This window comes from Setaria viridis, chromosome 9 (assembly GCF_005286985.2).
Source record: "Setaria viridis chromosome 9, Setaria_viridis_v4.0, whole genome shotgun sequence".
Taxonomy (NCBI): Eukaryota; Viridiplantae; Streptophyta; class Magnoliopsida; order Poales; family Poaceae; genus Setaria; species Setaria viridis.
In genome coordinates this window covers 48,948,223-48,973,108 of record NC_048271.2, presented here as the reverse complement: position 1 = coordinate 48,973,108, position 24,886 = coordinate 48,948,223, and the positions used below count along the sequence as shown (strand labels likewise).

General features: G+C 50.3%; 1 protein-coding gene and 1 long non-coding RNA gene across 2 annotated transcripts; one reads left to right on the top strand and one right to left on the bottom strand.

The window, feature by feature from the left end:
• Window positions 1–2,527: 2,527 nt before the first annotated feature.
• On the bottom strand, window positions 2,528–5,031 carry LOC117836069 (glucan endo-1,3-beta-glucosidase 11). The gene is made up of 2 exons (XM_034715429.2): window positions 3,615–5,031; window positions 2,528–2,927 (listed from the first exon to the last, which is right to left on the bottom strand). Exons 1-2 carry the CDS (start codon window positions 4,863–4,865, stop codon window positions 2,859–2,861), a joined length of 1,320 nt encoding a protein of 439 aa, XP_034571320.1. The 5' UTR covers window positions 4,866–5,031; the 3' UTR covers window positions 2,528–2,858.
• A 3,152-nt stretch (window positions 5,032–8,183) lies between these two features.
• On the top strand, window positions 8,184–9,608 carry LOC117836250 (uncharacterized). The gene is made up of 2 exons (XR_004636044.2): window positions 8,184–9,039; window positions 9,121–9,608. It is a non-coding gene; the product is annotated as an uncharacterized lncRNA (long non-coding RNA).
• Window positions 9,609–24,886: the final 15,278 nt, after the last annotated feature.

The window sequence follows — 24,886 nt, the reverse complement described above, 5'->3', positions numbered from 1 at the left end:
GATTCACTGCCAACAGCTTCGTGCAAGCTTCAAGAAAACATGAAAGGTTCAGATCTCATTGTTGTTACATACACTTCATCGTGATTCATGAGAGTAACCATTGTTGCAATAATAGTAGAAAGTGGATTTCATGAGCATAGAGCTAGCTGACCACTCTACGATGTGGCACTCTCTCAGTTATCGGATCGGCACGCTCTTAGCCATCGGATCGGCACAAGAGGGTTTGAGATTGAGAGCGCAGGTGGATAGTAGCCCCTATAAGTTCACAAAGTATTTAATTTCCCTTAAGGCCCCGTTTGGATCCCTTCATTTTGAAGGAATTGGAATCTATTTAATGGAATAGGCTAATTTATCTTGGAAGGTGGCATTCCACAACTTTCCAAAGTTTAGATATAAGCCTACCTTAAATTCATGGGGTGGGAGATGAAAATTGATTCTATAGATTATGATTATTAGAATGGAATTCAATTCTTATAGCACGCTCTTGGATGCGCTTCCCTATAGCAGAAGTGCAGCGCATAAGTATTTCTCCCGTATCACCAACAATAATATACAAATATATTCCACATACAATTATATTAGCTTAATTAATTTATATCTAAATAATGATTATTAGAATGGAATTCAATTCCAAGGATCCAAACGGGACCTAATAGTTCTTTTAGCAAAAAGTGACCGCTACTAAACCTGTTCATAGATATTTGATAACCTTGACTTTACCGTTCAAAGTTTGGCCTTTAATTTTCTCCCACGTTAACGGTTAAGCACTCCAAAATATCTAGTGAATTTAAAATATTCTAGCTAACTAGATACTTCATCCGTCCCAAATTAATATTCATTTTGATTTTTCTAGGTATACATCTTTGACATACATCTAGATATATAATTATACTTATATTTAGATACGTAGTAAAAATGTTGTATCTAGAAAAGTCAAAATGAATAGTAATTTGGGGTGGAGGTAGTACTTTTAAAAGACTAGAAATCTGTATACGATTGAAACATTAGAGATGAACCCAGTTGCAAGTAGTCTGATCTGATGTGGAGCGCTACCTTCGTTGAATGCAACCATTGCTTGGTTCTGAATTCTGATCGACTCGCGAGATGTGTAGAGAGGGAGTGTTGTCCTCACGCTGACGGTTGATGGTTTGCTGGGGCTCAAGGCCTTAGGCTAACCGCACCGCACGGTCCCTAAAATGACCTCTACAGGGAGCAGGGTCCACATGTCAGATCCGTTTTACCGATCCATTTTTTCTTCTCTCCGCTGCCGCCCTACCGCTATCCCATTCGCCAAAGCAACCACCGTCTCCTTCCTCCCCTCCCCATCGCCCTCTCCGCCCGCTACTCTCCGCCGCCCCTCTCTCCCCCCTCTCCTCCTCCCGGGCGACGCCCCGTGCGGGTAGCCTCCTTCTCCCCCACGGCCACCGTGGCAGGCTCCCCTCCCCGGTGGCCTCCTTCTCCCTTGCGGCAGATCCGCTCGCGGAGGACCTGACGAGCTCCGCCGGTTGAATCCGCGGGCGGATTTGGTGCGGCGGCAGGCCCCCTCCTCCCCGGCCGGCAGTGGTCACGCCCTGCTGCTGCTCCCGTCGCCCGCCGCCCTTCCTTACTCCTGCTGGCTCCTCCTCCCCGCCGCTGCGGCCATGGCAGCCTCCCGGGTTGGAGAGGACGGCGTCAATGTCGCGCGGGAAGAACTCGACGCCGGCGAAGCGCGCGAGGTACAGGAGCTCGGCGTCGCGCGGTGGGAGCTTGAGGACGTCGACTCGGTGACGGGAGCGCGGCAGCCTCCTTCTCCAGCGCGACAGCCTCCTCCGGGGCGACAGCCTCCTTCTCCGGCGCGACGACCTCCCGGCACGGGCGCGGCGGCCCGCTTCTCTCTGCTGTCGTCCCTCTCTCCTCTCTCCTCCCTCCCCTCCGGCACTGCTTTCTCCTTCTCCCTCCGCGCCAGCCACCTCCTTCCCGCCGGCCACGCGCAGGACACTTCGCAGGCGGGGCGTGAGATCCGCGTCGGTAGGATAGCGTTCGTCCGCTCGAGCGTTGGCTTTGGAGATTTCCTGTAGCGATCGGAAGGGTAGAGGTTGGGATAGAGAGTAGCGGTGCGGGAGTTTAGCCGGTGTATTTAGCGTTCCGGGAGATTTACAGTCGTGCAGTGCGGTTAGCCTCAAGCTTCACTTGTGGTTGAGGAAGGTGAATCCAAATGGAGTTGCTGGATGGTACAACGCGGGGTCATCGAGCCATCCCCATTGACAGGCACTGAAAACCAAGCGAATCAGAATGCAGCAAAGTCACTGCCAAAAACGAACGACAGCACAATCATGGTTCATGCACATGTGTACAGGATTTCAGGACTGAAGGGACGGGGACGCGACCTTTGTTTAAAGTAACCTATGCGCTACTGCACGTTCCTTCTATCCTCCGGAATTGCTCCAGGAACTGTCCGGTCCTCGGTTCCTGCCATAATTTGATCAAGTATTTAGTTGGACATCTAACATTTCACAGGATTCTTCGAACTCTGCATGCCATAGAGGAAAAAAAAAGTGTGGTAAAATTTTCTTTGTCACGGCAAATTGTGACTTCAATTTTTTTTCCCACACTTTTCCAGGAGGCAGGCAAACTCGAAACCGGGAAGTGATCCATTGCTGCTTAGTGCTTAGCTGCACCTGCACAGCAACAGATCGGTCTCAGAAGTCAGAACCACAAACAAACGAGCAGCACAAGATCAGCTCGTCGCCAATGCCGCTGCCCCAGGACGGCAGGTCGGCAGCTCCACTTCATCCTGATCCTACATCCATCTACCTACCCCTGACGATTCTGCCATTCCTCAAGACAATGCCACCGCCCAGCGGCGCCACACTGTGGTCTCACGCTGCCACCATCAGCACGGCTGCTGCACCTGCCACTGCCGCCTGCGCCCACATCCGCCAGCGGCCCTGTCGACCAAAGCCAGAAACAGACGAGGAGACCTCATTAGGAAAAGAGTCAGCAGCAAAATTCGTCGAGGAAACAACAAACAGATCAGTACTCGCCACCGCCCATTTCTAAAGAAATTTCATCAAGTGTTGGACCGCATCTGCGGTCCTGGTGCGAGCGTGGAGGTTTGTGTAGTGCACTAGTGCAGGGGTACCTCCAAGGCTCCAAACAAGAAACAAGTACGTAGCTCACTGCAGAGAAACTTCTAGATCTAGTGTTGGTTTCTGCAGGCACCTAATCGCCCTTACCTTAAACAGGATGCAGGTATGAACGATGTGAAGATCTTCAGATCATTCAGGCACCCCTAGGAATTTCAAACAAAGACGCCAAGGATGCTGAAACAGAATCGTGCTGATGGAGATTTAAGTCCACATCTGAAGTTGTAAGTCTGATGAAACCACCCTATCCACTTTGCCGATTCGCAGAATCAGCACGCTGATGCGGGAATAAATTTCCGTGCAGCGCATGGTCAACCCACGACATGTACTCGGATGATGGCCATCGCCCGACATTCTCGAGTGCTAAAGCAGCTACGCCTGATGCAATCACCTAAAGTACCTTATCCTTTTTCAGAAACACAGCAGTAGCTAAATCATGATCGCTGCAAGCAAGAACAATTGGTAGAGCAGGGTGGAACCAGAGCTCACCGGAGGATCACGCGTCGAAGCCGAGATGTCGTAGTAGCCGTTGCTGTTTCCGCCGCCGCTAATGTACCCGCTGTTGCCATTGCCGTTACCTCCGAAACCGCCGCCGCCGTGGCCAAAGGTGGAGTTGTCGCGCGGCAGCTTGAAGGAGAGCTCGTACGCCGGCGTGCCGTCGGGCTTGAACAGGCCGTAGTAGCGCTCGGACGCCAGCCCGGGCTTGAGGTTCTCATTGAAGAGCGCGAACACGTAGGCGCGCAACGGCACCCCGGGCTTGAGCGGCGTGCCCTTGCCCTCCGCCACCAGCCGCATCGCGTTGCTGTTGTACCGCGCCGCGTTCTGCGGCGTCGCGCCGGTCTCGTTGGCGGCCCCCGCGGAGGGCCACCCGGTCTCGGAGACCCGCACCTCCACCACCCGCGACGCCGCGGCGTTGGCCGTCGCGATGGCGTGGTACACGGCGTCCACCTGCGCGACGAGGAGGTTGGGGTAGTGCAGCCGGGAGTTGGGGTCGGGGACGCCCGGGTAGCCCGGCTCGAGCAGGGCGTAGTCCAGCTGCACGCCCTTGGGGTCGCCCGAGTAGGCGAAGTAGGGGTACGCGTTCACGAGGAACGGCGAGCCGGTCCGGGCGTGGTAGTCGAGGATGGGGCAGAGGTACGGGAGCAGGTCCTTGCGGAACGCCCCCGCCGAGGGCGGGTACGACGTGCCGAGCACGCCGAGGTTGTGCGCCGTGGTGACGGTGATCTGCTTGTCGAGGTCGAGCGCGCCCACCGCGCCGTGCAGGGACTGCATCGCCGGGAGCAGGACGCGCGAGAGCGAGGAGCTGTTGCTGCCGGTGAGCACCTCGTTGCCGACGGTGAGCACGGCGATCTTGGTGTCCGGCAGGAAGGGCACGAGGTTCTCCTTGAGCCACCGCGCGGCGCCGCCCGGGTCGGCGACGGCGGCCAGGCACTCGTCGGGCACGCCGACGACGAGCTCGACCCCGGTGCGGGCGAACGCGCGCAGCACGGCGGGGTCGGCGTCGTACATCCGCACGCGGCCAATGCCGAGGCCCTCGAGCAGCGGCAGCACGGACTGCGGCGGCGGGAGGTTGTTCCCGACGCGGCCGTAGTTGATGCCCACGAGCGACGCCGAGGTGGCGTCCGAGGCGGGCGCCAGCGCCAGCGCGACGACCACAGCCGCGCACAGCGCCGCGGCAAGGCGAGAGGCGCACAGGGGTTGGAGCCCCCAGCCGACTCGGAGCAGGCGGCACGGCGCCATTCCTGGAGCGCAGTCCTGACCGTGATACAGAGATTGCACGGATGGTGACTGATTGGAGGCTGGAGTGGGGTGAGGAAAAGAATGGGGAGAAACGGGCCGGGGTGAGGTGATTGGGTGGAGTTACCTCCTCCTAGAGCAGTCAGCGGTGTATAGTGCCTCGAGAAGAAAAGGATGCTGATGGCTGATGGTACAAGGGGCCAAAGGGGTCTGAGGCTCTGAGCCAAGCGAGTGGTGAATTCTACCGGCACGACACGTTGGTCGTGCCAGCAATGGGTCCCAAAATCAGCGAGCAAGGGTCAAACACATTGTTGTGGCATCAGTTACTAGTCTTTGGGACGGGCGGAGTGGAATCCAATGGGGGACAGTCCGTCACTCGGCTGGGCTGCAGCGGCTGTATTTTTCGGGACACTCCCTCCCCGCGCATGGAAAACGCTTGCTGGTAGGTGGAAGACGCCGCCGCGCCCAAGCAACATGGGCCGAACCATTGTGAAAGTACCGAAAAGTCCATCACGGACGGGCTAAGAAGGTCCGATCTAAATGGGCCACAAAGAAATTAGGCCCGTGTTTGCTGGGGCATATTGACGCATATCTGCTGCTGCGGTACTTCGATCTATGTTGGGCTCGAAACGGTCGTGGACAAGGCTGGGCTGATGTTGTTGGGTCATACACCAAGGCTGCAAAACGGCCGTATTGAGTTCGGCCCATAGTATAGCCCGTGGGCAGGCAAGTGTGGTTTTCTGGATCACAATTGGTACGAAGTTGCTAACGAGGTAGGCCCATAATAAAAGAAATCGGGTCAACAAACCGCAACTGTCTATATCATCGTCAAAAAAAAAAAATTACTCCACAAGATCGTCTAAAAACCATCAAAAGAGCACACCTGTATCTTTGTTGCAAATTGTTACCCTATTTAAATGTGTCCTGAATATGCTTCAAGTAATTTCATCCACAAAAAATTAACATAATTAAGCACCTGTAAGTACAGATGCGCCGGTATTTTTTTTCGCGCGGTGCACGGATGCGCCGGTATGTCTCTTGAGCAAAAACTTTGATTAAGCTGCTCAATTATTTGGTTAGATCTTAATGAAATATATATGGCTGGCTTGGTTAGAATATTAAAGCGGCTAATAGCAGGCCATTATGAGGCAATTACAACGGCATTAAATATATTGGTGAGGGCCGCTGCCCGGTCAATCATCAATCTTCCTCGCAGCAGTGGTGACAGTTTTCGCTGTTCATTTCTTTCCGACACGGAGCAAACAATTTCTGACATGAAATTCAGTGCCATGTCCATGGCCGTGCAAGCATCAAGATAGCGACAGTCAGGTCCTGCAGCCGAATGGCCCTAAAATCCAAGATGCACAGCTGCGACTGTGGGGGCACAGTTCGTTCAATCAGGCATCAGCAGAGAAAAGACAGTTATTTTCTGAAGAGTATTTCAGGCTACCGACGGATGATGCCGTGTCCTTTGGTTAAAACAACCCGCTGCTTGTTTGATTAAGCAGCTCTCATGAGTTAACTGATTAGATTCTGACACATTGATTTCTCGTCCCTAAACGAACCATCAACATGTCCTACAGTTCTTTCGGATCAGGTGTCATCTTAAGCTTGCGGTTTGGAGAAGTCGTACATCAATGCATCAGTCTGGAAATTGACTCTCTGTACTGTATTATATTCTGTTCATACTCATGTTGCCAGCACCGGTATGTACAGCCGCTGCTGCAGAACTTCATGACCACAATTCTTTTCCAGTGCAGTGATCGAGTCTTTAAGAAAAGCTTTAATCTGTTGGAACAGGCCCATCAACCTACTAGCAGCCTTTCGTTGTGCCGGGCATTAGTTGGAGAGTTCCAATCTCGAAAGCACTGGATTGTGCCGCTAGAGCCATTCTCTAGGCTACTAGGCATGTAGGACGAGAGAGCAAGCTTTGTTATTTACTCCTAAGCAGGTTTATGTCTGATAGCAGTTCATCCAACAACCGAAGATTCGCCCGTCGTCCCCTTGCCGTTTAAGAACAGGTTTTTCTGAATAACGTTGAAGACATCCGATGATTGACTCAAGCTGTGGCATGTCGACCATTCCTAGTCCTTCGTCGTTTTCCCGAGTGGAAAAATTCTGGAAGTCAGCGTGTGGATTTCTTTTTTAAAACGAAAATTATATTAAAAAAAAGAATAAGTCTAGATTGGGCAAACAAAATAACACCGGCCGGTTGAATTGGGACATCCCGCACCGTACCACACCAACGCACTACTCAAACTCAATTCAACCACACAATATGCCGGTTGGATTGAGCCATCAACCGGGTCTCTCTCAACTCTAGCCTCGGATGGTGACATCGACACGATCCTTAGCGAAAACTCCGCCCGGTCGGATTGGGACATCGATCCAAGCCTTCACGAACTCTACCCGGTCAGATTAGGATGTCGATACAAACCACCACACAACCAACGCCACGGATTGGATCATCTCTTTTTCTTTGTTTTCTTTTTTTTCTAAGAAAAAGAGAAGAGAAACCAACGTTATGGATTGGATCCTCTCTTTTTCCTTTTCTTTTCTTTTTTTAAGAAAAGAAGAAGAGAAAGAAAGGAAAAGAAAGAAAGAGAAGCGTCCTTTCGGAAGCAGCCGTCGTCGAAGCAAGCCCAAACTGGGTTGGGTTTTCACCCGCCACATCCGACAGGGAAGATCGGTGCCCTTGACGTTGGCCCCAGTCAGGAGCCAAGGTCCGCACCAGAGATGCCCGACGTCACCTTCAGGAAGGGCATAACGTCAATGGCACCATCGACGCCATCCCAAGAAGAAATGTGTTTTCACCCACATTGTCACCACGGTGTAAAGAGACAGTCGGCACCACCAGCCCCACCACCGGCCGTTGGATGACGCCGTGCGCCGGCCGTGGGTGCCCCCGCCGCCGGACCACACCATGCACCGCCCGCAGTCGCCGCCGTAGCCGGTGAACGCGCACTAGATCTGACGGGGGAGTTTCGGGGGCAGTCGCGGTGCTTCCTCCCGGGCCGCCCGAAGCGAGCGACACGGGGGTCGGGAGAGGGAGGGCCCAGCGTGTGGATTTCATACCCAGCGTAGCAACAACCATATTGACAGGGAGCACAGACACGCACACTCTGAGTCTGACGCACGCCGTTGATTGACACGGGCTCCAGATCCGGCTGCGGCTGCGACGCCGACCGCCGAGCGCGCGTCGTCGTCGTGCCACGCTTGTTCACCTGACCCATGTGTCCGAGCTGAGCCGGGGAAGGGACAGCGCGTCACAGTGTTACCGTCCTGGCGTAGCGTGGCGCTGGCAGTACGCATGCCGGCCGTTCTGCCAGATGGAGGAGAAACCGGAGATGGCGAGATCGGTTCGCTGCCGGAGGGAGGTGCTCGACCGATCCAACGCCATCGCCAAGCACCGACACATCACACAACTTGCGATCGAGAGAAAACGCCGACACGAAGGCCGGTAGAAAGAGGACGATGCACGGAGACTACTGCACAAAATACCTACCCTACCTGCGGTGTCCTGTGCGTGGCGTACGCTCTCGTGCATCGTGTAGCACCATAAGAGTTAACCGTTTGCATTTCGAAGTTTCGTAGCCTAATCTTCTCAGCAGAGCACGTTTCCTGCAACAAGCTCCACTGTTCAGGATAACGCAAGTTGACAGTACTGCTGCGATGACGAATTGACGATAGAAAGGTGTATGATAACTAGTGCCCTGCAAGCTTTATTGCGATCCCTCGCATCAGACGATGGCCGACGTCCCAACAGAAGGAGCCGAAAATCCCTTCCGGAGGGCACGTACCCGGGAGGTGATTTGCTCCTGCCGTGCGATTGAAGATCGATGGAGGCACCTAACGCTTGGTAGATAGATTAGGAAAGAGATAATTATTTCTCTAATGACCGTGCTTGACTTTTCTACTCCACCCGACCTGCTTTCTCTCTCTCTCCACTTTCACCGTCCCCTCGGCTCCCCCCCTCTCTCATACAACAGCGGCGGCGCACGAGATCCAGGCGGTGGCGATGCGGGAACCCGACGACGGGATCCATGGAGGCAGGCTCCGGCGAGGTAGCCATCGCCGTCCAAGACGGAGGCCCTCTCCGGTCTTCCCCACCGTCGAGGAGGCGGCCCGTGAGCTCCATCGACTTCATGGATGCTGCCATGGAGGTGACTAGGTCGAGGTATGCCCTCTCTTCACGTCTTCTCTCCCCTCCAGATCCATGGCGGCGAGATCCAGCTATGGAGGAGTTCGGATTTGGCAGATCCATGGCATGGAGGCACCACGAGCTCGTGAGGGCTCGGCTCGGATTCGTGGAGGATCCGTCGGCGCCGAGGAGGAAAAAGGGGTCGAATCAAGGCGCGAGGAACGGATCCGTGGATGGGCTAGCGAGATCCACGGTTGCCCCTAGCGGGGATGCCGGATCCCGGCGTCAGCATGCTCGATGTTCGAAACAACGAGACTCGTCACCGTCGAAGACAAGGACGACGAGGCGAGGTCCGCAACGTTGACGGCAGCAAGTAACGGCAACCATCGGCAAGCATCATCCCGCAACTGATTCCGTTTTGCTCTTCTTGAAAATGTTGGATCCGTACTGTGATTTTTCTTAATGCACATTATTTTTTTTAGAGCTGGCCGTAGAATCTGTGTAGTTTGATTCAAGGCAACACTTTCTTGTTGTGATATGTATTTTTTGGACAGTGTGAACACTTGTGAAAAAATTATTGGCAAGAACATAGATTGTGACGTAAATTTCTTTCTTTTCCTAGTTTTTTTCATAATGTGTAGATGATATCAGAAATTCTTTTTTTAATTTTTTTTTATCAAACATGTAATTTCTAGATATGTGCAGGACGCTTCTTTCCCCTGTACAGACACACACAGTATTTGTATGTCCTTGTAAATTCACCAAGTGAAAGAGGAAAAAAATTCATGCGAAAGCTTTTACGACCAATAATATTTATGGTGCAGTTTAATGAGAAAAATAAATAATGTACTGGTAATGGTCGTCTCCGACACTCACAGGACCTCGGTACACATCTCATCAAGTCATGGCAAGTACATCGGTGTCGTCTAAGGGTAAGTATATATTGCTACACGTCAGCGGTCTTATAGTTCGTCTCATGCGGTGTCACGTAAGATTTTTGATGATGTGGAGGAGAGAGAACGAGGAAAGAGAAAGAGGTCGTTGCTTCCCGAAACAACCACCTCATGAGCTAAATTGTAGGATTACGAGATAACTTAACAACCATTGTACGAGTTATTGTTTCCATGCAACTCATAATATTTTATTTTTCTTATGCACAAATTAAGAAATTATATACCACTACCAGACAACTTATAGGACAACCCATTGTATAGGTTGTCTGTTAAATCGTTTCAAGATTACGTGTCAATGCATGAGACCGCCTATTAGACAACACCAATGTACTTGCCCTAATAGGCGGTCTCATGCATTGACACGTAATCTTGAGACGATTTAACAGGCAACGCGTACAATGGGTTGTCCTATAAGTTGCTGGTAGTGGTATATAATTCCTTAATTTGTGTATAAGAAAAATAAAATTTTATGAGTTGCATGGCAACAATAACTCGTACAATGGTTGTTAAGTTGTCTCGTAGTCCTACAATTTAGCTCATGAGGTGGTTGTTTCGCGAAGCAACGACCTCTTTCTCTCTCCTCGCTCTCTCTCCTCCACGTCATCAAAAATCCTACGTGACACTGCATGAGACGACCTACGAGATCGCTGACGTGTAGCAATGTACTTGCCCTTAAAGCATGCGTTATGCTCCATTCTCTCTCCTATTATACTCATCATTTACCACAAATCCTCTACGCGTGTCAAGTGCTGGAAACATGGCACACAGCCTCCGAATTGCTTCGTCCCAGAAGGAGCCGGGTGGCGTCCATAATCCGTTCCATCTGGGCACCCACTCTCCGTGTGTCACTCCCGCGCGGTGCGGCGCCGGGGGCCCGGCGGGCGCCGCGCGGCGGCCGGGCACGAGGCGGGACGTTGCTGTCAGAGAGATGATTGTCCCGTTTCACGTCGCTGTCGCACGTTCGGCATCGATCTCTGACACGACATTTACTCGCGAACAGACTGCGAGCAGTGGGGCGTCACGCCCGTGGAAGAGGCTACTGCAGATCGTACCACTGCCTCCTGCACGATCTGACTGTGCTGTCGGCACACGAGGAGGGTCTCGGAGGTCGGAGCACGAAAGCCGACGGCCGTGCATGGCATCGCTTGTCGCGCGGCGTTGTACGGGGCCGATCCTTGCACGGTTGCATGCATGAGAGGTCATTCGTAAGCACCAGGAGTCAAACAGTTTCTCCCAAGACTGTCACTTGTGTTCCATTCCACCTAGAGTTCTCTGAATGGGATTGGCATTCCCAAGTCTAACCACACTAGCAGTGTCGCTTTAGATGTTGATTTTGCAGGTCAAACAGATTCGCGTGATTGTCATGAATGGGATCTTGCGTCGAGCTCGAAACAGAGGAGAGGTTTGCTTTCCGTGTCCACAGTGGCATCTGAAATATGGTCTAATGTCACGTATTAGATGCTTCAAGTAACATAGAAGATGGAAGCCGTTTCTTCCTCAGGACGAGTGGTTTATCAGATAGACCGTTGCATACCTGCATGATATAACGGACCCAACAAACCATTTCCCATCTTACCCAAATTAAACTTCCCAACCATCAAGTTGGTTACAGACTACCTCATTCTGGCTACAAAGCTGAGCTGCTTACCTCTCGGCTCCCCTTTTAGCATGACTAAACAACTCGCATTGAAGGCATCGAAGCAGCCGTCACGATGTTGCTTTGGGTCAAGTCGAAGCAGTGGTGCTCCGTGCAGCTCAGAACACAGTTCTCTGATGGCACTTGCGACCTGAAGATTGTGCGAGACGTACACCTCGAAAGACTTCTCGCGTCGTGTTCACTGAAAGAAACTGCCGCTTTTCCATCAGAAATTCTACCACCGATGCTCAGATGCAGCTCTCCGCTCCACGCGCGGATTTCCTGTCCGTCTGGCCGGCAGATCGCCTGCGACGACGGGCACGGAGGAAGGTCGGAGGTCGCCAAACACGCGTCCCGGAAATTTATGGCACGCAGCGCAGTCTCTGTGCCCTTTTTCCGGATGAGTTTCTTCGTGTTCACGCACGCGCGCCGGCGGCGCCGAGCGGCGAGCAAAGCACGAGTACCGGGCCCCCGGCGTGCGGTGAGCTCCCTGCCTCCCTCCTCGATCGCGTGCTCGACGCCAAACAGTTTTTGTTGCCAATCAGACACTGACAGCACTGCAACCGACGCCACTCGCCTTTGACACCATAGACGATCGTGTTCGTCTGCATGAGGGTCCATGCCCCATGGACGCCAGCGTGTCAAAGTCTGGCCTCCCCCTCCCGTGCCATCGTGTGCGGCACAGCAGTATGAGGCTATGGGCAGTAACCGGAGCTCACGAGCAGAGCAAGAGCAACACTAGTGTTTATGGAGCGCAGCGATTGCTCAGTACCTTCGGACGACGGTGGTTGAGCCGATCGGCGTCTCTCGGTGCGGGCGGCGCCAAACAATTGTCGTGTCACTTGTCTATAAATCCGAAGCGTCATTTCGATTCCGTCGTGCCTGAATCATACCACTATCATACACGGCGCATTCGGTGTACTGTATTAACTAACTTCGTCAGTCGTAGCTGTTGATCGATGTCGATGAATGATTGATCTTTTTAGATGACGGGATGAATAATTGATGCCTCTATCCCGTTTCTGGTTGCTGGTTGTTGCAGTCGGTTGATGTCTAAAGAAGTGTAATCCTGTTCGGGGCGCAAGGAAAATTGAGCAAAATCAATCGAACACAAATGCACAATCATTGTGAGGATCCTGGCCCGTCTCTACCCGGTCGCGGACCAGGGTCCTGCTTTCGGCGTCGTTTTTGTACATTTGGTAACGCACTACCGCAACAGCTGCGCGGCACTTTCACAACAAACAGTGCTTCTACAGTCCTACAGGCTACAGCAGTAGTGGTCGAAGACTCGAAGGAAATCAGATGAAGCTGACTGGTAATTACCACACCGTAACTTGATACTGTACCTGTACCTCGCCGAGTCGTTGTGCAGGCTCCAAGACCGAACGGGCACTGCTACGAGCAGTAGCATCCGATGCGTACTAGCTTCTGCCTGTTAAAGTATATGGCTTATAGATAGAGTCATGATAGATAGAGTCTCGAGCTCTTAAGATGTATCTCTTTAAATTGTAACCGGATCAAAGATCCTAGCGTGTAACAACTTGTTGTAACCTAGCCGGTTGATGGCTTGCATATAAATACATGGCGCGACCGTGGCAAAGATTGATAACGCTTACCAATTTTACATGGTACCAAGAGCCTACCTCTACAAACACATCTAAATGGAAGACTCCAGCGCATCCTCTTCCGATGGTCCGGCGATCTCGTCGCTGCTCACCCTCCCCCTCACGGAGAACCTGTTCGAGAACAATCTTGTTCTATGGAAAAGCCAAGTTCTACCGGCCATCCGCGGTGCCCAACTTGAGGGGCACCTAGACGGCACGGCACCGGTGCTGGCTAAGGAGATTGACGTCACGGTAGCTGAGAAGACCATCAAGAGCGCCAACCCAGAATACACCAAGTGGGTGGCGCATGGTCAGCAGGTGTTGGGCTACCTGCTCACCACCATGACACGTGATGTCATGGTGCAAGTCGCTACGACGACAACTGCGGCTGAACTCTGGTCTGCCGTGGATAACATCTACTTGTCGCAAACAAGAGCGTGATGCATGAACACGTGTATCTCCATGGTGACGCTGAAGAAGGGAAACCAATCTGCTGCTGAGTTTATGAGCAAGATGAAAGCATTGTCCGATGAGATGGCAGCAGCAGGGAAATCCCTTGGTGATGAAGAACTCGTTGGGTATATCCTGACGGGCCTTGATGTTGAATACAACCCACTCGTGACGGCGGTCATCTCTAAGAGCAAGCAAATCGGCTACAACGAGCTTCTTGCGCAGGTATTGAGTTATGAAAATCGCCTTAACATGCAGCACAACGCCAACTCATCATCATACTCCTCGGTGAATTCCACGTCTCGTGGAGGACGTGGCTATAATCGAGGAGAAGAGGTTGTGGCTACGATAATGGATCTAACCGTGGCCGTGGCTTTGGAGGTGGCCAAGGGCGTGGCATCGTGTCCAATGGTCGCAGTAGAGGACAGAAGCCCTGCTCCAAGACCCGGTGCCAAGTTTGCTTCAAGGAAGGACATGGCGCCGAGTGTTGCTAGTATCACCTCGATGAAGACTTCGTTCCAGATGAGAGGAACGTCAATGCGGCCATGCAGTCATACGGTGTCGACACCAACTGGTATATCGACACCAGCGCCACCGACCACGTCACGGGCGACGTCGACAAGATAGTCATCCACGACAAGTACCACGGCAAGGATCAGATTTGTACGGAAAGTGGTGCAGTATGAACATTAATCATATCGGTCATGCTATTGTTAGTACCCCTAGTCGCAATCTATATCTCAATAATGTTCTTCACGTGCCACAAGCCACAAAAAATCTAGTTTCTATTCACTCTTCACCGTCTCGTTAAAGATAATCGTGCCTTTGGAATTTCATTCAAACTTTTTCTTGGTCAAGGATCAAGCAACCAAAAAGATTCTTTTGGAACGCAAGTGTAAAGGTGGCCTATATCCTCTTCCTGAACCGCACAAAGAAGCTTTGAGTGCTGTCATGCCGTCCCATACTCGATGGCATAGCAGATTGGGACATCCTGCGTTTCCTATCGTTCAAAGAGTCATTAGAGAGAATAGTCCTCCCTATTATAGGGAAGTTAGTAAAGGGTCTGTTTGTGATGCCTGTCAACAAGCAAAGAGTCATCAATTACTCTATCCAAAATGATCTAGTGTGTCTAAAGTTCCTTTAGAATTAATCTTCTCTGATGTTTGGGATCCTGCTCCTGAATCTCTTGGGAGAAGAAAATATTATGTGAGTTTTATAGATGATTTCACCAAGTTCACCTAGATTTATTTGCTTAAACACAAATCTGAAGTGTTTGAAAAATTCCATGAGTTCCAAAGCCTTGTTGAGCGCTTATTCAATCGCAAGATCATTGCCATGCAAACAGATTGGGGTGGAAAATATGAGAGATTAAACTCGTTTTTTCAGAAGATTGGCATATCTCATCTTGTCTCTTGCCCTCATGCGCATCAATAAAATGGATCCGCTGAATGAAAATATAGACACATAGTGGAAGTTGGCCTTTCCTTGTTGTCAAACGCAGCCATGCCACTCAAGTTTTGGAATGAAGCTTTCTTAGCGGCCGCGTATCTTATCAATTGCACTCCAAGCAAAGTCATTGCCTATGCTACCCCCTTAGAATGTCTGTTCAATGAAAAACCAAACTATTCTATGCTACGAGTGTTTGGGTGCGCATGTTGGCCTAATCTTCACCCATACAATACACGTAAGCTTGAATTTCGTTCAAAGCGTTGTGCTTTCCTCGGATATAGCAACCTTCACAAAGGATTCAAGTGTCTCGACATTCCCACCGCCTGAGTATATATCTCCAGAGACGTGATTTTTGATGAGAATGTGTTTCCTTTTTTCGAATTACATTCGATGCTGGGGCAAGGCTACGAGCTGAAATTCAAATCCTTCCTGATCATCTTCTTGATCCATCTTGGGGTACAACTGTGTATGCTGGTATGACTAATGGTTCATCAATTTTGCCTAACAATTTTGCTAAAGATTCAGGTGAAAATTCCAGGCAAAACGGAGTTGTGGATGATGTTTTTGTGTAGCATACCCCTAGCACGGACTTCGAGGAAGATCTCCCTGCTCCGACCGTTATTGCCCCAGGCGCATAAGCCTCGGGATCTCCTCCATGCGCAGGAGAATCAGCCCTGGGGTGGTGCCAACGGCGAGCAAACCTAGTCGTGCCCCATGCCCAGGGAGGGAGACCAGAGCGCGGGCAAATCCCGCCAGCGTCCGATAGCTGGGGGATCCGCGACGGCACTAGACGAATCTGGTGTGGAATGGGACTCTATTGCGCCGGCGTTAGCGCCAAATCCTGCTTCTATCTCCGCACCAACGGAAATTGCATCAGGTACATCTACTGATCAATAAGCTATTTCATCTGATCCACAAGTTGTGGCGTCTGCTGACGAGGCACGTCCAAGGACTCGCGGCTCTCATGGAATCCGTAAGCCTAAAACCTACACGGATGGAACCATCAGGTATGGCCTCGCCGTTTCAACCGAACCAGCAATTTTAGATGAAGCTTTCAGCAACAAACGTTGGAAGGAGGCAATGGACAGGGAATTGATGGCACTTATGCAAAACAAAACTTGGTATTTGGTACATCCTCAAGCAGGTCAGAATATTATCAAATGTAAATGGGTATACAAGGTGAAGAGGAATGCTGATGGAATAATTGATAGGTACAAAGCTCGATTAGTTGCTAAAGGCTTCAAGCAAATTTATGGTATTGACTACGAGGATACCTTCAGTTCTGTAGTTAAGGCGGCCACTATTAGACTTATAATGTCGGTTGCAGTGTCAAATGGGTGGAGTCTCAAACAACTAGATGTTCAGAACGTGTTTCTTCATGGTATACTTGAAGAAGAAGTGTTCATGAGGCAACCTCCTAGGTACAAAGACAAAGATCAACCACATCATATATGCAAGTTGGATAAAGCGTGGTATTCTCATCTCGGTACAAAGCTACAGAGTCTTGGTTTCAAATTTCCCTATTCTAATTTAGCAAGGAAGGGCTAACTATGTTTCTGCTTATTTATGTGGATGATATTATTGTGGCCAGCTCCTCCCATGAAGCTACGTTTGCACTATTGAATAACCTCAAAAGTGAGTTTGCGTTGAAAGATCTTAGAGACTTGCACTATTTCTTGGGAATTGAAGTTAAGAAAGTTCATGATGGGATGGTGAATTGTAAATACTACACCATTATCAACAAGTGAAAAACTATATGCCTATGAAGGAGAAGTGCTAGGGCTGGCAGATTCTACAAAGTATAGAATCATAGTAGGGGCGTTGCAATACTTGACACTAACTCGGCCTAATCTTTCTTTCGCTGTGAACAAAGTGTGTCAGTATTTACATAAGCCGACTACCCTACATTGGTCTGTAGTGAAGGGTATACTACGCTATTTGAAGCTCACGCTCAGTACATGATTGAAAATATAGAAGTCAGTATCAAGAACAATCAGCACCTTCTCTGATGCAGATTGGGCAGGTTGTGTTGATGACCGGAAATCAACAAGAGGATTTGCAGTGTTCTTTGGCTCAAATATTATTTCTTGGAGCTCGCGAAAGTAAGCTATCATGTCAAGATCTAGTAATGAAGGTGAATACAAGTTAATGGCGAATGCTACTGTAGAGATAATGTAGGTTCAAGAATTGGGAATCTGTTGTCCAAAAGTAGCCACTTTATGGTGTGATAATATTGGTGCCACATGTCTATCTGCTAATCCGGTCTATGCAAGGACCAAGCATATTGAAGTTGATTTTCACTTTGTCACGAAAGAGTGTCACAAGGAACTTTGCTGATTCGGCTAATATCTACACGTGATCAACTTAGGGATGGTTTCACGAAGCCAATCACAGCAGGACAACTACATGAGTTTAGGTGTAATCTCAATTTAGAGAAGTTGTGATTGAGTTTAGGTGTAATCTCAACTTAGACAAGTTGTGATTGAGGGGGCATGTTAAAGTATATGGCTTATAGATAGAGTCTTGATAGAGCTTATAGATAGAGTCTGGAGTTGCTGTGATGTATCTCTTAGAATTGTAACCGGATCAAAGATCCTTGCGTGTAACATATAAATACATGAGTAAACGGTGATAACGCTAACGTACTGTAAGAAACAGAGGCCTACCGGCTACCACTGCCTAGTACTCCTGCGTAGTAGGTGGTCGTCCTACAGGACGGGGACACGGATACGGGTGGTGTCGTGTCCACAGGAACCCAGAAACCCAACCACTGCTGACTGCTCGGTCGACGGCCCCATCACTGATGCAAGCATGCATGCAGTGCTAAACGCCAGCCTTGCCGTTCGTCGCTTCTCCGGCTGTAGACAAGGCACGCATCTCCAGGCACGCCGGGAGTTGCCAGGCACGCCGGGAGTTGCCAGGCACGCCGGGAGTTGATCGCAGCTCAATCTCGCATCGGGTTCCGCTGAGCTTGGGGGGACTGCCCGGGGACCCCGTCCCAGTAGGCGTGTACAGTGCCCGTGACCGGATGTCCGGATCGGGTCACGCTTTTGACGTCGCGATTAGAGTGGCGTATCCGTACGTGTGTACTGTCCTAACTCATCAGGTCATCACCCATCTACGTGCCAAGATACCAACGTACTCTCCCGCGTATACTGTTACAAACGTCAAGCGGCACAGTAGCGGTGCAAGCGTGCAGCCACACGCCATCGCCGTGCCCGTGCAGAACCCAGAAAAAGATGTGCAGCTACCACCTAGCTTTTCTAGAATCTGGATGGCTAGATATAGGTCTATTATTAGTACCAATTTTGTTATGCCTAGTTGCCTACTGATAATGCCCCATCCCGTCCCATTGACCATTTCTAATGCACATGCGCCTTTGTGATTTTATCCACGCACGCGCCCCACTTGAAACCTTTCTTTTGTCGCAAGGAAGCGCACACATCACGACACCCGAATTCCAACGCTGGAACATACCAAAGTTTCGGTGTTTGGTTCTCCAGGCACGCTACACGCTAAGCTCAGCTCAACACACAGCTGGAGACGACGTGAATCTCCGACGAGAAAACTTGTTTGGCACTCGAAATTAAAGGAGCAGCAGCAGGCGTCCTTTAATTTTGTCAATGCAGTTGGCGTGTGTTCTAACGACGACGAAAAAATGCTAATGCTAGCTAGTGTTATTCTTAGCTGCTCATGCATGTGTGTGTATATGCTAGCTACGACGAACGCCACGTCCTTGTACCGGCGCAGTCATGATGGGGGCGTCCCAAAACACTGGCCGCGCATTACATGCACGCATGAGCTGTGCCGGGTGGGACAACAGGGCAGAAATCGACGCACGCACAGGCACGTACATAAAATCGGAGTGTGACGCATACGCCTACATCACATCATAAAATTTCGAAATGGTAGCTGTCGTACGCGCGTATACACGGGTGTCAGGCTACTGTACCCATGCCACTTTCTCGCCAGGGGCATTCAGGACCACGATAATACCAGCTCGCGCGCGTCGTCCCACACACGCGTATACCCTTGTCAGCTTCGTTCGTCCTAGTACGGTGTAAATATGCACGGCGGCCAGGCTAAGAGAGACCCACACGAACTGTCCGTCCACTGTCCAGATGCCCCGTCGTCCATTCCTCTCCGCTCGACCATGCAACGAACCGACCGACCGATCTCGATCGATCCCCGACCCCGGCGGTGCACCGCGGCGAGACCGATCGATCGATCACCGAATCAAGCAGAGAGCGTCGGTCGAGCGATACCGGATCGCCAGCCACACTGGTCACGTCCCCATACAGACGTGAGACATATCGCCCGTTGCACTCGCACCTGTGTCTGTGTTTGTTTGGACCGTGCGCGCGTGGTCCAGGCACCCCGACGAGCACGTATCTGTATCAGTGCGCGGCGGTCGGCGTCGGCGCCGAAGGGGGAGAGATCGACAGGGAGGGGCACGGAGAACTACCCGCAACCTAACGGCGGCGCGCGAGGGACGGGTGGAACGGCGGCCGAGCCCAGCCGGTCAGGAACGCACGCACGCACCGCACGCGGGAGGAGGAGGTGGTGGTGGTACGGTGTGACAAGTTAACAACGCGAGCGAGGGGTAATAAAGGTAGCAGGGGACGGCGACGCCGCAACCGACTCGGCACGATGCCTTGGGTTCCTTTCGTTTTCTTCCTCTGCCAAGGCCGCGGTGCTGCGTCGCGGGGGAATCCGAAAAGGGGAAAGGGACGCGGCCGGCGCCGGGGGTGCGGGGGCCCCGGCCCCGCGCGCTCGTCTCCTTCGGCTCATTCCGCGCACGCATGCACGCGCTGCTCCCGGCTTTGGGTGATGGGCGTGAAGGGATAAAGCGCTGATCGGCCGGGTAGCCGCGTAGGAGTGACTATGACAAGGGGTAGTAGGTTCATTAGAGCACTAGTAGAGCACCTCTAGCTAACTTTCCTATCCGGCTAGAGCAAAATGAAACCAAAGAGAAAGATGGATCGACGTGTTCCAGAGAAGAGAGGACGCTGGGCCGAGATGAAAGCAGAGAGCCAAGACAAAGCGGTAATGCTGTAGACCTCAGCTGGCAAGCTGTTAGTCTGTTTACATCGCGGAGCCATGCCTCATTCTATTCTGAGACCAACATGGACTCCAGCTTCTCATACGCACAGCACATCTACGAGAAATAGAAGGAGTACCACCAATCACGGGGAGGCTAAGGCCATCATGCAGAGAGTACCCACAGATTTGGTGACGCGTCATTCAGTCGAGATTCACTCTAGGGCGTAAATCTTCACTTCTTCAGTGAGTGCGAGAGAGGGCAGTACAGTCACCCCTTCCAGTTTCAGCTAGACCAAGAATTCAAGCTCTACGCAGCTACGCTTGACCAGCGCAGACGTTCGTCAGTTCGTGCCGTCGCTGTCTACTCGCTAGTTCCTGTTAGCAGAGGCAGAGGAGGTCCTGTAGACTGTTTACGCATACTCTTCTGCTGCTTGCACAGTGTTCCCCAGGTTCAGGGCTATACTGGGGGCTCACCTAGTCACCTGTCGTGCTCACTCATCAGCCATCCGTCCGCGTGTTGAGAGAAAGCTACGGCAAGCAACTGCCACGGTTAACTGTTCAGCCTCACTCCTCGATTATGGCTAGTGAAGCCGGCTACAAAAAGCGCTGAACCTGCTTGGGTGCGCCGTAGGCCGTACCTTGCTTGCATCGAGTGTATGATTGAGCTAAACGGCCACCCCACCCAAATATATCTCTCATTAAAAAATAACTCCACGATGTTATATCAGCAATGGAGGAGCATAGCATAAACGGAAATGGAAAGCAATTGTCCTGGCCTCACATTCGATTTTCGAAATGATACAGACACTTTACTTTTCTTTACGGATTCGGCACTTCGCTTTCATTGTCTAATATATATACATCTTTCGTCCTTTTTCTAGAGAAAATCAATCTCTTGACTATTGTTGCTTTCTAGTTGCCTTGCTATTTTAGTTAAGTCAGACTTATTTAACACTCCAGCATAATTATTGTGGAAACTGCAAATGATGTAGAACCGCTAGAAATGCACATTAGAATACTATGAAATAAAAATATAATAATAATAATAATAATAATAATAATAATAATAATAATAATAATAATAATAATAATAATAATTTGAAAACAACTCCTAGAGAATCCATGGTATTATGTGCCAATAGTTTTTTTTTATGCTGGTCGTCAAAGTTGGAGAAATTATATGAGAGAGACTCCAAAACATCTTGACAATAAACAAATTTAGTTTGGACTAAAACAATAGTCAAGAGATTACGCAGAGCTAACAAACATAGTAGGTGGATTGGTATTTAAAAAACAATATTCATATGTTAACAAACAATTAGTCAAATTAAATTCAGCATAATATAGAAAAGCTATGTTAGTTCGTATTCCAAATATCTTTTTAATACGGTGTTTATTTTGTATTATATATTATAAATAAATCCATGATCAAAGTATATATCTAAGAACTTTTTCAAATTTTATCGTTTACTAAAAGCGAAGGGGAGTAATTCACATATTACCTTTTCTTATTTTCGATCCGTATACTACTCCAGTTTAATCCAAGCCGCATGTACAGTATGCATTTAAAAAAGTAGTGCCAAAGTATAACATCAGCAGACATTCATTCACGTCCGTTTGAAAACATGGGCTACTGCGATGCAGCTGTGCACTGCTGCACATTCTGCCGCTTGTCTCCCCATTAAAAATAAAGCTGTACTGTAAACTCTCGGCCCTGCAGTCAAAGCCTGTCCTTGGCAGTTGTTTTAATCACTTGGTTTAAATGAAGCTGACTACCTGGCTCTTTACAGCTAATATAAGCTTGAAGGCTTTGAAGCACTGGCCGGCTGTCAGCAGTGGCGGTGCGAAACTATTTCTTGGGACGGGACCTCCTGCAAGGCTGCAATCTTCTTTCTAGGACGCACGGGAAAAAACGAATTCCGGATGTAGGACGAGAGCCCGTGCAACAGCGAAGATGCCGTGCACAAGGAGGTTAACTGACCGTGATATAGTAGTGCTCAGTACGATGCAGAGAACGGAGCAGATCGGAGAAACAACATGCCTACGATCAAGGAGCCCACATGGCAGGAGCAGACAGGATTACAGGATAACATCTCACTCCCATCGAGTACCAGGCACTCCATTGGATCTGGCCTTGGCCAGGCTGTAGAAAGGCGCAACACTTGGTGACACCCCCGCGGTTTCAGCCCAATCAGCGCCAAATCTTTTGGCCGTAACCCCACACATGCACGCCCCCTGCCATGATTACGCGGGATGATGGCTGGCCTTGGACACGGCCATGGAGTAGGAGTGCATCGCATTCGGCAGCTCTGGACGTCACGGCCGGGCAGCGAGCAGATTGGCAACTTTGCCATGCTTTTGAGGCAGAATTCGTTGCGGCCAAAGGGGTAACGGCTCCGCATCAGGGCGAGAGGGGCTCCGTCTCACTGGCGCTCGTATTAAATCCACTTGCCTCATTGTTAGCGCTCGCTCACTTGGTAGCTCGAGTGGCGCTGTAGCCGGTGGTAATACGTGCCACCTACTGCGAGCAAACCTTGTTGGCTTGCGCTTGGACGGTTGCCCGAGCTCGGCTAATCATCGTAGCCGTAGCCGTTCGTTTCGACCGCTAGTTCCTGGCTTTCCCCATCTGATCTGATTAGATTAGATGGACGCCGATAATACTCGCCACGAGTATTTTATGCGGTGTGGCGGTGACATGCCAGTATGCCACTGACTCGCTGTCTGACACGGCTTGAGAACTTTGCAGCGGCATACGTGGTCATAGTAAAATGTCACGGCCACATGCGCAGGCCTAGAAGGCTAGAAGTCAGGCTAGTTGAACAGGCTTGGTCCGGACGAGAGAGTGAAAGAGTGTGTGCGAGCTGTACTGCCGCTGCTGCTGCCACTGGTAATTGGGATCTTTGGATCCCCTCCTCTTTTCCGGCGCCAGCAGCTGGATATGATCTGAACGTGCTTAGCTTTCCACGGCAACGGCATCCCCACCTCCCTAAAGGGCTCACATCGTTTACTTTCACACATGCGAAAAACATAAACGAATTGAAGCTCGTCTATTTATTCCAAGAACAGGGCAGTCAATGTAGGAAATGCTCAGCGGCGTTGTGGGTGGCGTCAAGTTGGAATCGCTGGCTGGTTTCCGAAGGAACCAATGACATGTCTGATTGAAGTGTTAGCATTGCTTAAGAGAAAGATCTTCGCCGCCTGTCATGGTTTCTTCAGAACAGAGAAATCAGGAGGTGTTTAGGAGACTGAATTTCGCCGGTCGGTCACTGTTTCATGAAAACGCCCTTGGGTGCGCCTAGTAAATTCCTCATTTTCTAAAGCTTCTTTTCCTTCATATCCTTTTCGATCTACACACCCTAGGGGCCTTTTCTGTTTACGACCATAGGTACCAGTAGGTGGTGAGCTGTTGCGAGTTCTACCGATCAGATTTGCGCTGCTCCATTTTTTTAACCAGCAGCAGCGACCAGCTTGGAGTTTTTCCTTTTCTTTTTGCTCCCAACAAAAGCAAGGCATCCGACACGAATGCTATGGCCTATAACAATATTTTCCTTTTGAGATCGATATAAACAACTGGCCTGGTGCTGGTGGTACCGGCTGATTGGAAATTTCCCAGGATCGGACGGATGCGACAACAATGCATCAATTCGGCTTTCAGTTGAGTTCCGTGCATCATCCAATGCACTTTCAAAAGCTGCTGAATGAGCCTTTGGAGGCTAGCGATGTTCCAACTGACCGCCCTTCTTGGTTACACTCGCCTTGATTAATGCCAATGCCCGTGCCAGGTTTTATAAGATGGCTCGGTTGAGCTGTTAGTAGCAGATAGGAATGAATGATATAGATGTGTTGATCAGGGACAAGTGTCATTGATTAAACCTGCATATGTGTATACCTCACCTACCGATTCGATCCGAGCTGCTGTCTGCTACTTCGTATTAGTGATCTTTTTTTTATAAAAAAAATAGCAGAACTCTGATGAATATGCCGGACATCGGATATGACCAGATGCAGGGGGAGGCGTAACCGTGTGAGAACGAAGCAGGCGGCGCGCCTTCTGGGCGGCAGTTTGCTCGCATGATTTGCATGGGCAATGTGGCGCTGCTCTTGGCATCTTGGTTGTTGTGGACGCGGCGGTGTTGGTTCCGGGCTCCAGCCCGATCAGCTCAGCAAACCTACTCACAAAAGCAGCAGATTAGACGTGATAAAAATACTAGTAACATTTTTCTTCATTTCTCATCCTGAGTTTCAAAACCGCTAACCGTTCTAAAAACGGCTGATGCTGAAAACAGCAAACTAGTGTTAATACAGAGTATGCGAAGCAGACTTAGCAAAAGTACAGTAGAGCTAATGCTAGCAGACAGCCCAAGTGGCGACGTGTGACCATTTTGTACTAGTGGTAGAGTACCGGTATGACTTTCAGTAGGCAAAATGATTCCGAACTACCCCGGTGCACTAGTGCCGTCACATGATGCCACCTAGTGTGAAAGTTGAGTCGGATAGAATTCTCCAGTCCTTAGCAAAAATTGCGACTCCTTTGAGGAAATTTTTTTCCCAAACCATAAACTTGCTTCAAATGGTACTCCTCTTAAAAGCTGAAGTCACACAAAGTTAGTATTAAAACTAAACTCTAATTTTATCACTGGTCCAAGATAGTATTAGTGTCGCTGTCAATTCTCTCTCCTTTGAGGTGATGTGTAATTCTCTGCTGCCATCACTCCCTCCCCCTTCTCTCTCTCCTTTCTCTTTCTCAT

Coding starts and splice junctions, on each gene's coding strand:
- LOC117836069 (XM_034715429.2), bottom strand. CDS start 4,865: ATGGCGCCGTGCCGCCTGCTCCGAGTCGGCTGGGGGCTCCAACCCCTG. Junction 2,928..3,614: donor CTTCGACGCGTGATCCTCCG/GTGAGCTCTGGT, acceptor TTTGGTCGACAG/GGCCGCTGGCGGATGTGGGC.